Below are 12,356 nucleotides of genomic sequence, written 5' to 3' on the forward strand. Positions count from 1 at the left end.
ATTCAGTGAAACAGTTAGCTTGAAATGCTCTGGATGATTAGTAGGAATCTGTTAATGTGTAACTTGGGAATTTCAAAAGCAGGACCATGAGTATGTAGTATCAAATACACTTAATATGTGTTTAATAAAAAGGGCCACTGCTATTTTTAGATGTATTGGCTGAGAACTCCTTTTGTAGGTGATGGTTTTCGTTTTGTTTTGTTTTGTTTTGTTTTTTAACAGCTTAAGTCGATGATAAGAGTTAAACAGTACTTCATTGACTTCCTGTGAGGCTTTGTGGAAAGCAGTTCCGTTGTATCTATTTTTAAAGCTGATTACTGTGAGCAGAGGATGCTGCTATTGAGTTATAAATGTCATCTCAGTATGTTCTCACTCAGCATTCTTTAGATGACACTAGTGTTTGGATATAAGGTTTCTGGAGTTTATCTGATAGGAAAAGCAGCAGTTATCACTGAAATAGTACCAGTAAATGAAATACTTAAAAGCAGTGATCATGTTACCCTTCAGCAGTATAATTATCATCATCTATATGAGTCTTAAGCCTATACCATCACTGAATGGCAAAAAATTGTAACCTTATTTTGGGAATATTTTGCAACCCTGTAATGGTATTGTATAATGTTTTACAGCTTTTTTGTTAATCATTGTATTAAAAGTATTAAATCATCTTGGAATTTTCCTCTTGGGAACGATAGGATCATTTGATTTACAAATATTGTTAAAATACACTTACCTGTAAATTATTGGGGGTTTTCTTCAGTGGATTTTTTGGTTTGTTTTTAGAGACAGTCTTGCTATGTTGCCCAGGCTGGTACGAAACTCCTGGCCTTCAGCCATCCTCCCATCTTGGCCTCCCAAAGAGCTGGGATTACAGGTGTGAGTCCCTATGCCTGACCTCCAGTCTTTTATTATGATCTTTCTTTTCTTTTCTTTTCTTTTCTTTTCTCTTTTCTTCTCTTCTCTTCTCTTTTCTTTTCTTTTTTTGAGACAGGGTCTGTCTCTGTTTGCCCAGGCTGGAATGCAGCGGCATGATCTCTGCTGACTGTACCTCCACCTCCAGGGCTCAAGCCATCCTCCCACCTCAGCATCCCTAGTAGCTGAGACTAGAGGTCCATGCCACCATGCCCAGCTGATTTTTGTATTTTTTGTAGAGACGGACTTTCACCATGTTGCCCAGGCTGGTGTCGAACTTGTGAGCTCAAGCGATCTGCCTGTCTTGGCCTCCCATAAGTGCTGGGATTACAGGCATAAGCCACCATGCCCAACCTATAAGGAAATTTTTCAGTCCTACAGAAGAGTTGAAAGAATTTTATAACCACCATATACCAATCTGCAATTAGCTAAATTACTTTTCTTTGTTTTTCATTATTATTATTTTTTTAAGACAGTCTTGCTTCGTCGCCTAGGCTGGAGTGCCGTGGTACGATCTTTGCTCACTGCAACCTCCACTTGCCAGGTTCAAGCTATCATCCCACCTCAGCAACCCTAGTAGCTGGGACTACAGCTGTGCACCACCATACCTGGCTAATTTTTTTGTATTTTTTGTATAGATGGGGGGTCTCACTATATTGCCCAGGCTGGTCTCAAACTCCTGAGTTCAAGCAATCTGCCGGCCTCAGCCTCTCAAAGAGCTAGGATTACAAGTGTGAGCTGCTGCGCCCAGCCTAAATTACTGTTTTTAAAATGAAAGTTTTGTTTCCCTCTCTTTTTAAATATCATATAAACTTTTTTGAGTCTTTAAACCATTTTTAAGAGACTTTTGAAGTAGGTGAGATGATCTTTAATATTTCTGTGTTAATTCTTCAGAACAATAATGTTCAAGTAAAATAATTCTAATAGTCTGAGATTTGGCAAATCTCTGTTTTAGAATAGATAATACTAGTTTAGTAGATTACTTTTTCTGGCCCTGTATAGGGTTTATACAGTTAACTGTTCATTTAAATTCCCTAAGACATAAATTCATTTAAATTATCTGCAGACAGAAAATATGCGTTAAAAAATTATTTCTGCTAAGGTGTGAGGAGCCCAGGAGTTGGAGACCAGCCTGGGCAATATAGTGAGACCCCCATCACACACAAAATAGAAAAAGTGGCTGGGCACGGTAGCTCACACCTGTAATCCCAGCACTTTGGGAAGCCAAGGTGGGTGGATCACCTGAGATCAGGAGTTCGAGACCAGCCTGACCAATATAGTGAAACCCTGTCTCTACTAAAAATACAAAAATTAGGCCGGGCGCAGTGGCTCACGCCTGTAATCCCAACACTTTGGGAGGTCCAGGTGGGTGGATCACCTAAGGTTGGAAGTTCGAGACCAGCCTGACCAACATGGAGAAACTCCGTCTCTACTAAAAATACAAAATTAACCGGGCGTGGTGGTGTGTGCCTGTAGTCCCAGCTACTTGGGAGGCTGAGACAGGAGAATTGCTTGAACCCGGGAGAGAGGGTGCAGTGAGCCAAGACGTGACACTGCATACCAGCCTGGGCGACAGAGCGAGACTCCATCTCAAAAAAAAAAAAAAAGAAAGAAAAATTAGCCAGGCATAGTGGCCTCTGGTCCAGCTATTCAGGAGGCTGAGGTGAGAGGATCGCTTGAGTCTGGGAGGTCGAGGCTGCAGTTTCCTTGTCTTAAATGTTAATAAATGCATCTTTAATAGAAGGAGTTAATTTATCTCCTCATACTGTATTTGGTTTCCTGTTTCCTCTTTCTCTTCAAAGTACCTTATGAGCAAGAGTTACAAGATAACTTTTTCAGTATTCTATATAGTAGTGACTGTACTGGTCAAAATAGTTTCAGAGATTTTTCTGTTTACGTCATCATTCATATAAAGGCCACTTTTCAACTCCTGTCTTGCTTAAGATGGTGATTGTGATTCCTATGAAGTTGTATTTATATTTTTACTTTTGAAGCTAAAACAATAGCTATAGTTGCTCATTTAATTTTTAATATACTTGTGTATTGGTGATATGTAAATCTTAGTTCTTTATTATGTGAAGTTGTACACAGGAAAATGCATAACATTGCTTTGGGCCTGAGGCACAAAGGTACGTTGGCTTTGAAGGTAGGCCCTGAGGTAGAGAGAAAAGAAATGACACCAGTCTTGAATTAAAAAAAAAAGATACTGCATACAGAATCAGCATTTGATTATGAGGAAGTTGTGAGAGGAAAAGAGAAGAGGAAGATGGAAGCTGTAGAGTAGAATTTGTAGTTCCGTAGATTTGGATGGTTAGAGCTGAAGGCGAAGGTTAGAGTGGAAGGCGAATGACCTCCTTCCTCAGCTCTGTGTTACTGGGTTAGAGAAAAGCCAGTACTGCTCGCTGCTGTTGGAACTGAAGGAAGGAAAGTTCTGTCTTCAGGGTATTTACAAAAAGTTGAACAGTTGTGTTCCTTTGTGGATCTTTGGAGAATCGTTAGAACTTACTGTGTGAGTTAAGGTAACTGCTGACAGAATTTTTTCAGGTATTGCTTACCATGTAAACTCAAATGTCTGTATCATACCTCATTCTTTTTACATGTTAAGACAGATTCTGCTGATTAAATTCTGCCCCATATACTGTAGACACTGAACCATAAGCTTCAGATTGGTTACAAAATGCTCTGACCCATGGACTTTTGTAAATTCATTATTTCCTTTTAAGAAGTATGATGCTTACAGTGGATATCTCTGGTGGTTTTAAGAAATGTAAGCAGGCTTTTTGGAGGGATGCATTCTGGAGTAGGAAAATGTCTTAAATTGACTTCCCGTAACTGTTTCAGTCAGCACTTTGAACTGCTCTTAGGTACCTGGTGCCATTACATCTTTGTGGTCAATAACTTTTTGTGTGTGTGGCTTACTTCACAAAATAAAAATGCTTTCTGTGTCCTGTTATTTTGGTATGCGTATTTTATCTTTGATCCAACATAGTGCTAGGTACCCGGTAGATTTTCGGTAGAAAATTATTTTAAGAGCCAAAGATAAGCAGCATGGTCCAGTTATTCCAAGACCCACTCCCTGTATTCACTTCAGACTCAGCTTAAAAAGCAACACTCGATAAGGTCTCTGAGACTACCCTCCCTAAACAGCAATCCTGCATGGCTTCTCATACTCTGTGTTATTCTTCCTCACAGCACTTTTCTCCTACCATCTGATAACACTCTTGTGGGAATGTACATGTCATAAAAGCAAGAATTTTATTTTGTTCATTGCCATATTCACCCCGAGCCTAGCACATAGTAGGCACTCAAATGTTTTCTGAAGGTATATTGATCATTAGAAATTTCTGCCATTCGCTTGGCCCAGAGGGATATAAATACAAGTCAGAAATAGATTTAGCCATTGTGTACACAAATAGCTATAGTCAAAATGGGTTCAGATGATGTAAGAGAACTGCAGAGAAAACACTGGGGTTGTTGAGCATTTTATTATGTCTAGCTGGCTCCTAAAGAAATGACATTTAAACTGGGTCTTATTTCAGACCAGAGAAACAGGCAAAGGCCGAGAAACAAAGAAGAGAGGCAGGTGTAAGAAGAGGTGAAGTACTTGGTTTGGCTAGAACATACTAGTGAAGAACTAAGAAGTTAGTTAGAAAGATAGGTTAGATCCAGGTCAATAGAAAGCCTTAAAATCCAAGCTGAGTTTGGATTTTATCCCATTGGCTGTGAAAATTGATTGTTTATTTTTTCCCTTCTTCAAAAGGCAGTTAAATGTCATAAGAATTGGATCTGCATAGAAAGAGACACTGAAGACCAAGACTGGAATTTTAATTTTAATTTTAATTTTAATTATCACCAAGGAGTTTGCATTAGGCCAATACCACATAAATCGAAGGTAGGAATGACCACAGGTTGGCAACAAATTGACTAATCAGATATGGAGAACAAGGTAAATGAAAGAAGCTAAGATTCTTCAGGTTTTGAACTTGTGGGAAGTAAGATGGTGTTGTCATTAAATACAGAAGTAAAGTACATGAAGAAAGAGCAGATTTAAGAAAGATTAGTTTAATTCTGAACATGTTGCTTTGAGGTGCTAGCATTCGAGTGGAGGAAATGTGGTAGAGTAGATAGTTGGAAAAACTACCAAGGCCTAAGATTTGGGCATTGTTTGCTAAGTAGTTTTTAAAGCCCTGAGATTGCAAAGGAACAGGAGAGAGTACACGGAGAAAGAACTGAAAATAGCAGAGAGCAGATTCTTGGGAAATACCGCTTAAGACGATGGGGGAGAAAAGCCAAGAAAGAACAAAAGGAAGTAGGAGAACCAAGAGAAGACAACACTGCAAAACCCAAGGCAAGATCGTGTTCAGGAAAAAGTAAAATTCAAACCTGTTTGCTTCAGAAAGCGCTCTGGTATAACCTCAGAAGTGTGACACGTATTTTTTCTATCATCTCATTCATTATCCTGCTATACTGTTTAGCGTAGTTCTTCACACACATAGTAGGTTCTCAATAATCTAGTTTAGGGACTACTACTTGACAGAATGTTATGTAGATGTAGATGTCTGAGCCACAGGCTGCTGATTGTGCAGTCTAGGGTCCTGCGGAACACTGGAAAGTAAATACATTGGGATTAACTTGTGCTTTGTAGGGTTTCTTTCACGTTACCTATTTCATATTCCATTTGTGATATATTCTTGATCTTGTCTATTTTCTCTTTGGTACATGGTAGAAATTCTATTAAACAATAATCAAAGGATCTCAAGGTGCTAGGAAAAAAACAGTTAATGGACTTTAAAGATTGGATAAGTGCTTTTCTTTTTTTTTTTGGACCGAGTCTCACTCTGTCGTCCAGGCTGGAGTGCAGTGGTGCAATCTCAGCTCACTGCAACCTCTGCCTCAGCCTCTTCAGTAGCTGGGATTAAAGGCATGCACCACCATGCCCACCTAATTTTTGTATTTTTAGTAGAAATGGCCAGGCTAGTCTCAAACTCCTGACCTCAAGTGATGCATCCGCCTCGACCTCCCAAAATTTTGGGATTACAGGCGTGAACCACTGCACCGGGCCAAAAAAAGATTTCAATAGCATTTTTCGAACAAGTCATGGATATAAAGACTTGGATAATTTGGTGCTGCATTTTATCCACGAAAGACAAAGATAGCACTGATAGTGACCTTCCAGTATAGCATTAAAAAAGAAAAATCTGTTCCTAATAGAGGATTGTTAGGCAGTCAGTAATGGATCACGATTTGACTTGAAATTTTATAGTACATTTATGCCGGGCGCGGTGGCTCACGCTTGTAATCCCAGCACTTTGGGAGGCTGAGGCGGGCAGATCACGAGGTCAGGAGATGACCATCCTGGCTAACACGGTGAAACCCCATCTCTGCTAAAAATAACAAAAAAATTAGCTGGGCATGGTGGCGGGCGCCTGTAGTCCCAGCTACTTGGGAGGCAGAGGCAGGAGAATGGCGTGAACCCGGGAGGTGGAGCTTGCAGTGAGCCGAGATTGCGCCACTGCACTCCAGCCCAGGCGACAGAGTGAGACTCCGTCTCAAAATAAATAAATAAATAAAGTACATTTATATGACAAGAATAAACTTTTGAATACATAAATACAAATTATTGGGTCAAAGGAAAATAGACACGTATTCAGTAGCTTGTTTAGTGTAATAGTATCTATATCATCTGTATCCTGTTTCTGTGGCAATAGCATTAAAGAGAACAAAGGTAATCTGATCAAAGGACACATGGAAAAGTAGAGACTACATCTGGTATGTTAAATGGTACTGTGTGACATCTTTTTTTTTTTTTTTTTTTTTGAGGTGGAGTTTCGCTCTGTTGCCCAGGCTGGAGTGCAGTGACACAAACTCATCTCACTGCAACCTCTGCCTCCTGGGTTCAAGGGATTCTCCTGCCTCAGCCCTCCCAAGTAGCTGAGGTTACAGGTGCACACCACCATGCTCAGCTAATTTTTATATTTTTTAGTAGAGACAGGGTTTCGCCACATTGGCCAGGCTGGTCTTGAACTCCTGACTGCAAGTGATCGCCCACTTTGGCGTCCTATAGTGCTGGGATTACAGGCGTGAGGCACCGCTCTCGGCCTGTGTGATATCTTTATAACCATATCCATTAAACAGGTTGTGAGAACAAAATTAAGTAATTGTTAACAGTAGCATATGCACTTACGTAGAAATTTTTGTGTGGTTTGGATGTTAGCATCTCATTTTTGGTAAAGGAAGAGGAGTTTGGGTAAAATTTATCTCTTTAAGGTCTGGTTTAGTGAAAGAAAGCATTTATTAGGTCTGGATACTTAAAAATTCTTTTTATTAAGACTTATTTATCTTTTATTTAGATATGTTCTATGATGATAAATATACTTGATAAATACACCTGCAAAGCAGGAAATAATACATTGGTTTCCTAACATTTTTTCTTTTGTGATAGAGTGATTATAGCAGTGCATAAGTTCTTACACTTATTTGTTGAATTCTCTTACCGGTCATCCTAAAAAAGTAAATTTGTCCATGTTCATGCTTAGCTATTAAGCTTTATTAATTCAAGATTAAAGGCTTTAAGATATATGACTAAATTTTTTCTCTTGTTTACTTCATAATATCTATTTGAATGGAGGAGATACAAGTGGAGGCAGTGAATGCAACAGTATTTCTTCATTGTATTTGTATCTTTCATATGATCTTACAGCAAAAAGTTTCTAAAACCCTTCTTTAAATAAAGAACAAGATCACTGAATATGTAACATCCTCAACAGCGCGTTTCTTTTCTCTTCTCTACTTTTTTATATCCTTGAATAATACTGGCCAGAAAGAATATTTGAAGAGGTTCTTTCTAAATGTATTTTAATATTCATGTTAATTATACATCTTGTATGGTGAATTTGGTGCATTTAAAATAAAAATAATTTTATGTGTTTAATTATTGCATTCTGATCATTTGTAGGCGAAACCTAACCAAACTGTCCCTCATCTTCAGCCACATGCTGGCAGAACTAAAAGGAATCTTTCCAAGTGGACTCTTTCAGGGAGACACATTTCGGATTACTAAAGCAGATGCTGCGGAATTTTGGAGAAAAGCTTTTGGGGAAAAGTAAGTCTCAGAATAATGAATTTGAACTATGAAAAACTAAAGCTTACGAGTTTTTTCTTTACTTTTTTACTAATGAAATATTTAAAATTTGGGAACTCTGAGAAAAGTAATATATGTGTATGTATTTCCTGGCTTTGGTTAAATATTAAGTTTTTGCTCTGTTCATTGTTTTTAAAAAATAGTTTTGCAGATTAAATTGAAACCCATGCTCTTTGAATACTCTTCCCTTTCTCTTCCCATCCATTGTGGGTTTTTTTTTGAGACGGAGTCTTGCTCTGTTGCCCAGGCTGGAGTGCAGTGGTGCGATCTCCACTTACTGCAAGCTCTGCCTCCTGGGTTCATGCCATTCTCCTGCCTCAGCCTCCTGAGTCGCTGGGACTATAGGTGCCTGCCACCACGCCCGGCTAATTTTTTGCATTTTTAATAGAGACAGGGTTTCACCATGTCAGCCAGGATGGTCTCGACTTCTGACCCTCGTGATCCACCTGCTTCGGCATCCCAAAGTGCTGGGATTACAGGCGTGAGCCACCATGCCCAGCCCCATTCTGCTCTTAATGGACATGTACATTTCACATTATTTGCTATCAGCAGTGAGCAATATCTAAGTTGTCTTCATATGCAAGAAATTGTCTTTATTTACATATGTAGGAGTGGAATTGCTAAGTCTTGGGGTTTTACATCTTTCGCTTTGCTAAGTATTGTCCAATTTCTTTCCAAAATGGTGTACCAGTTCATATTTTACGGTAGCCCCACAATGTGGCTAACGCTGGCGATGTGAATTGGTGTAATATTTTGCTTTATATTCCCTGATGAGAAGGGAGATTGAGCTTCTTCTCACCTTTATGACCAGTCAAGATTCTTATTCTTACTTGCCTGTTCCTATTTCTGATTTACCCATTTTCTTATTGAGTGGTTTATCTTTCTCTTATTATAGGTTACTAGTTCTTTGTTAGTTACTTACATTACAAATATCTTCTCCCAGTCTGTGGCTTACCTTTTCCGTTTTGCTGTATTGTCTCTCTATATATTATATAGGTTGATTTATGCGTCAAGCTTGTATTTTTAAGTATAAATATAAATATCCTGGGTTTTGTCGTGTTACTTTTTTTTTTTTTTTTGAGACAGGATGTCACTCTCTTGCCTAGTCTGGTGTGCAGTGATACAATCAATCATAGCTCATCGCAGCCTCAAACTCTTGGATTCAAGCAGTTCTCCCAAGTAGCTGGGACTACACGTGTGTGCTGCCAGGCCCAGCTAATTTGCAGAGACAGGATTTTGCTGTGTTACCCAGGCTGGTCTTGAGGTCCTGGCCTCAAATAATCTTTCCCCCTGGCCTCTCAAAGTACTAGGATTACAAGCGTGAGCCACTGTGCTAGGCCCAAGTTTCTCTTTAAAGGCCTTCATTTTTGGCCAGGCACAGTGGCTCACTCCTGTAGTCCCAGCACTTTAGGTGGCCAAGGCAGGAGGATTTCTTGAGGCCAGAAGTTTGAGACTACTACCCTGGATGACATTACAAGACCTGGTCTTTATTTGTAAATTATTTTTTATTTTTCTTTTCTTTTTTTGCAGCAAGGTTTCACTCTGTTGCCCAGGCTGTAGTGCAGTGGCACGATCTCACTTGCAACCTCTGCCTCCAAAGTTCAAGTGATTTTCCCACCTCATCCTCCAGAGTAGCTGGAACTAATTAGTCTGGCTAATTTTGTTTATTTGTTTTTGTAGAGACAAAGTTTCACCATATTGCCCAGTCTGGGCTCAAGCAATCTGCCCACTTTGGCCTCTCAAAGTGCTGGGCCTCCCAAAGGCATGCACCATGGCTCCTGGTCCCCTTCTTTCTTTTCTTAAAGAAGTTGACCTGTATTTTGAATTACGAGAATTGAAATTGGTATTGAGAGCTTAATGTGGCTCTCCTTCCTTTCCTTGATTATGGCGATGCCTGGAATTATCTCTGTTATTTCACTTTATGCCTCCTCTCCACCCCCACCCCAGGACGATAGTCCCTTGGAAGAGCTTTCGACAGGCTCTACATGAAGTGCATCCCATCAGTTCTGGGCTGGAGGCCATGGCTCTGAAATCCACTATTGATCTGACCTGCAATGATTATATTTCGGTTTTTGAATTTGACATCTTTACCCGACTCTTTCAGGTAGGATACTAAAAAAGTTGACTAAACTGGTTACTGCTACTTTGCTGAAGAGAAAGCTTTTTTTTTTTTTTTTTAAATAACATTTGGGGTTTTTGTCTGTATGAAAGTATTTTAATTCATTTTAGGAACTATGCCAAAAAAAAGATTAAAACTATCTCATATTAAAAATATATGTATGTGTGTGTGTGTATATATAGTGAAAATGACAGCTATACCAACTGCTTTCTTCTCCTCACATCTTTCCTTGTTATTGAATATTCTTCTTTTGTATCATTTTAATGTTTGTAGAATGGCCAGAATATGGATATATTAGTTTTCTGATATTGGATATTTATGTATGTTTGCAACTGTTTCTCCTGTTTTATTGAAATTGACTGTTAATATTGAGATGTTTAGATGCTTCAAAAACAACTCCTTTCTTTTTCTCTAAAAATAACGCTTTCTCTGGTGTAGTCTGTGCCAATTTGCATACACATTTATTTGGAACTTATTAGTTGCACCTATAGGCCCTATCCTGGTTTTCAGTTTGTTGTTGTTCAACCCCACTACTGTTAATTAGAGCTGCTTTACAAATTCTAGAATTTTCATTTTGTATCGTTAAGTTTCCCCCTATAAGCATATATTCTTTTCTTCGTAGCTTTTCAGAGTTTTTAATCTCCTGAACACGTGTGTCTTCTCTCCGAGTGATGGTATAATTAAAAATTTCTGACAATGAATTGAGAGTTGGTTTTTTTTTTTTTTTTCTCATTGCCCTCTGAGTTGGTTGTACATCTGACCTGAATAGTCTGTGATTGATCTCGTTTCTTTAGCCCTGGTCCTCTTTGCTCAGGAATTGGAACAGCCTCGCTGTAACTCATCCTGGCTACATGGCTTTTTTGACGTATGACGAAGTGAAAGCTCGGCTCCAGAAATTCATTCACAAACCTGGCAGGTCAGTGCAATGACGCAAAGAGATTTATTCTTCTGAATTTCGTTATCTTGAGACTTCTGCTAGTATAGAAGAAACATGACCTTTATTAGTTTCGCAATAGCCAAGATTCTGCAATAGGATTGATACCTGTTTATCAGACATATTGACTTAATTCAGATCCTATAATTTGATAAATGTTTTCAGGCCACTTAAGCATTGAGTTTATGGCCGGGCACAGTGGCTCACCCCTGTCATCCCAGCACTTTGGGAGGCCGAGGCGGGCAGATCACGAGGTCAGGAGTTTGAGACCAGCCTGGCCAAAGTGGTAAAACCCTGTCTCTACTAAAAATACAAAAATTATCCAGGTGTGGTGCGGGTGCCTGTAATCCCAGCTACTCAGGAGGCTGAGGCAGGAGAATCACTTGAACCTGGGAGGTGGAGGTTGCAGTGAGCCGAGATCATGTCATTGCACTCTAGCCTGGGCAACAAGAGCGAAACCCCATCTCAAAAACAACAAAAACAAAAAAAGAATAGAGTTTATGTGTCTTTTGCTTCTGGTGTGGAGTCATGGAAGAAGTTACTCTCTTTTTAAAAATATTTTCTTTCTTTTTTCTTGTCACTGACTTGAAGCTCAGAAGTAGTTATTCTTGGCTGGGTGTGGTGGCTCACGCCTGTAATCCCAGCACTTTGGGAGGCCAAGGTGGGCAGATACTTGAGATCAGAAGTTTAAGACTGGCCTGGCCAACATGGCGAAACCCCATCTCTACTAAAAATACAAAAACTAGCCAGGTGTGGTGGCACATACTGTAGTCCCAGCTACTCAGGAGGCTGAGGCAGGAGAATCATTTGAACCCAGGAGGTGGAGGCTGCAGTGAGCTGAGATTGTGCCACTGCACTCTAGCCTGGGTGACAGAGCCAGACTCCATCTTAAAAAAAAAAAAAAAAGAAAGAAAGTTATTGTTATTCTTGACGGTTCTTTTGATTTTTGTCTGTATCTTGCCTTGCCTTCCACCCTAATACCAGCATAATCTACTAAAACTTCTGTTTATGTCTGTTCATAGTTATATCTTCCGGCTGAGCTGTACTCGTCTGGGTCAGTGGGCTATTGGGTATGTTACTGCTGATGGGAACATTCTCCAGACAATCCCTCACAATAAACCTCTCTTCCAAGCACTGATTGATGGCTTCAGGGAAGGCTTGTGAGTACCTACTGCATACCATCTGTTAGAGTCTAGGAACTTAGGGGCTGTCCAACCTCATCATTAATGACTTTATTCCAGGTTTCTTAA

The 12,356-nt window shown here is 39.5% G+C and overlaps 1 protein-coding gene across 3 annotated transcripts in view; it reads left to right on the forward strand.

The window, feature by feature from the left end:
• Nucleotides 1-12,356, forward strand: part of CBL (Cbl proto-oncogene) — a 105,180-nt gene that overhangs the window by 58,456 nt on the left and 34,368 nt on the right. For 2 of the 3 annotated variants that reach the window (XM_001165648.6, XM_016922146.4), the window contains exons 3-6: nucleotides 7,868-8,014; nucleotides 10,001-10,157; nucleotides 10,967-11,088; nucleotides 12,129-12,266. In XM_001165648.6, coding sequence (XP_001165648.1) covers nucleotides 7,868-8,014; nucleotides 10,001-10,157; nucleotides 10,967-11,088; nucleotides 12,129-12,266 — 564 coding nt within the window. Of the gene's footprint in view, nucleotides 1-4,672; nucleotides 4,805-7,867; nucleotides 8,015-10,000; nucleotides 10,158-10,966; nucleotides 11,089-12,128; nucleotides 12,267-12,356 lie in introns of all 3 variants that reach the window. The other variant, XM_063783474.1, reaches the window with a different exon arrangement.

Source organism: Pan troglodytes, chromosome 9 (genome assembly GCF_028858775.2).
Source record: "Pan troglodytes isolate AG18354 chromosome 9, NHGRI_mPanTro3-v2.0_pri, whole genome shotgun sequence".
NCBI lineage: Eukaryota > Metazoa > Chordata > Mammalia > Primates > Hominidae > Pan > Pan troglodytes.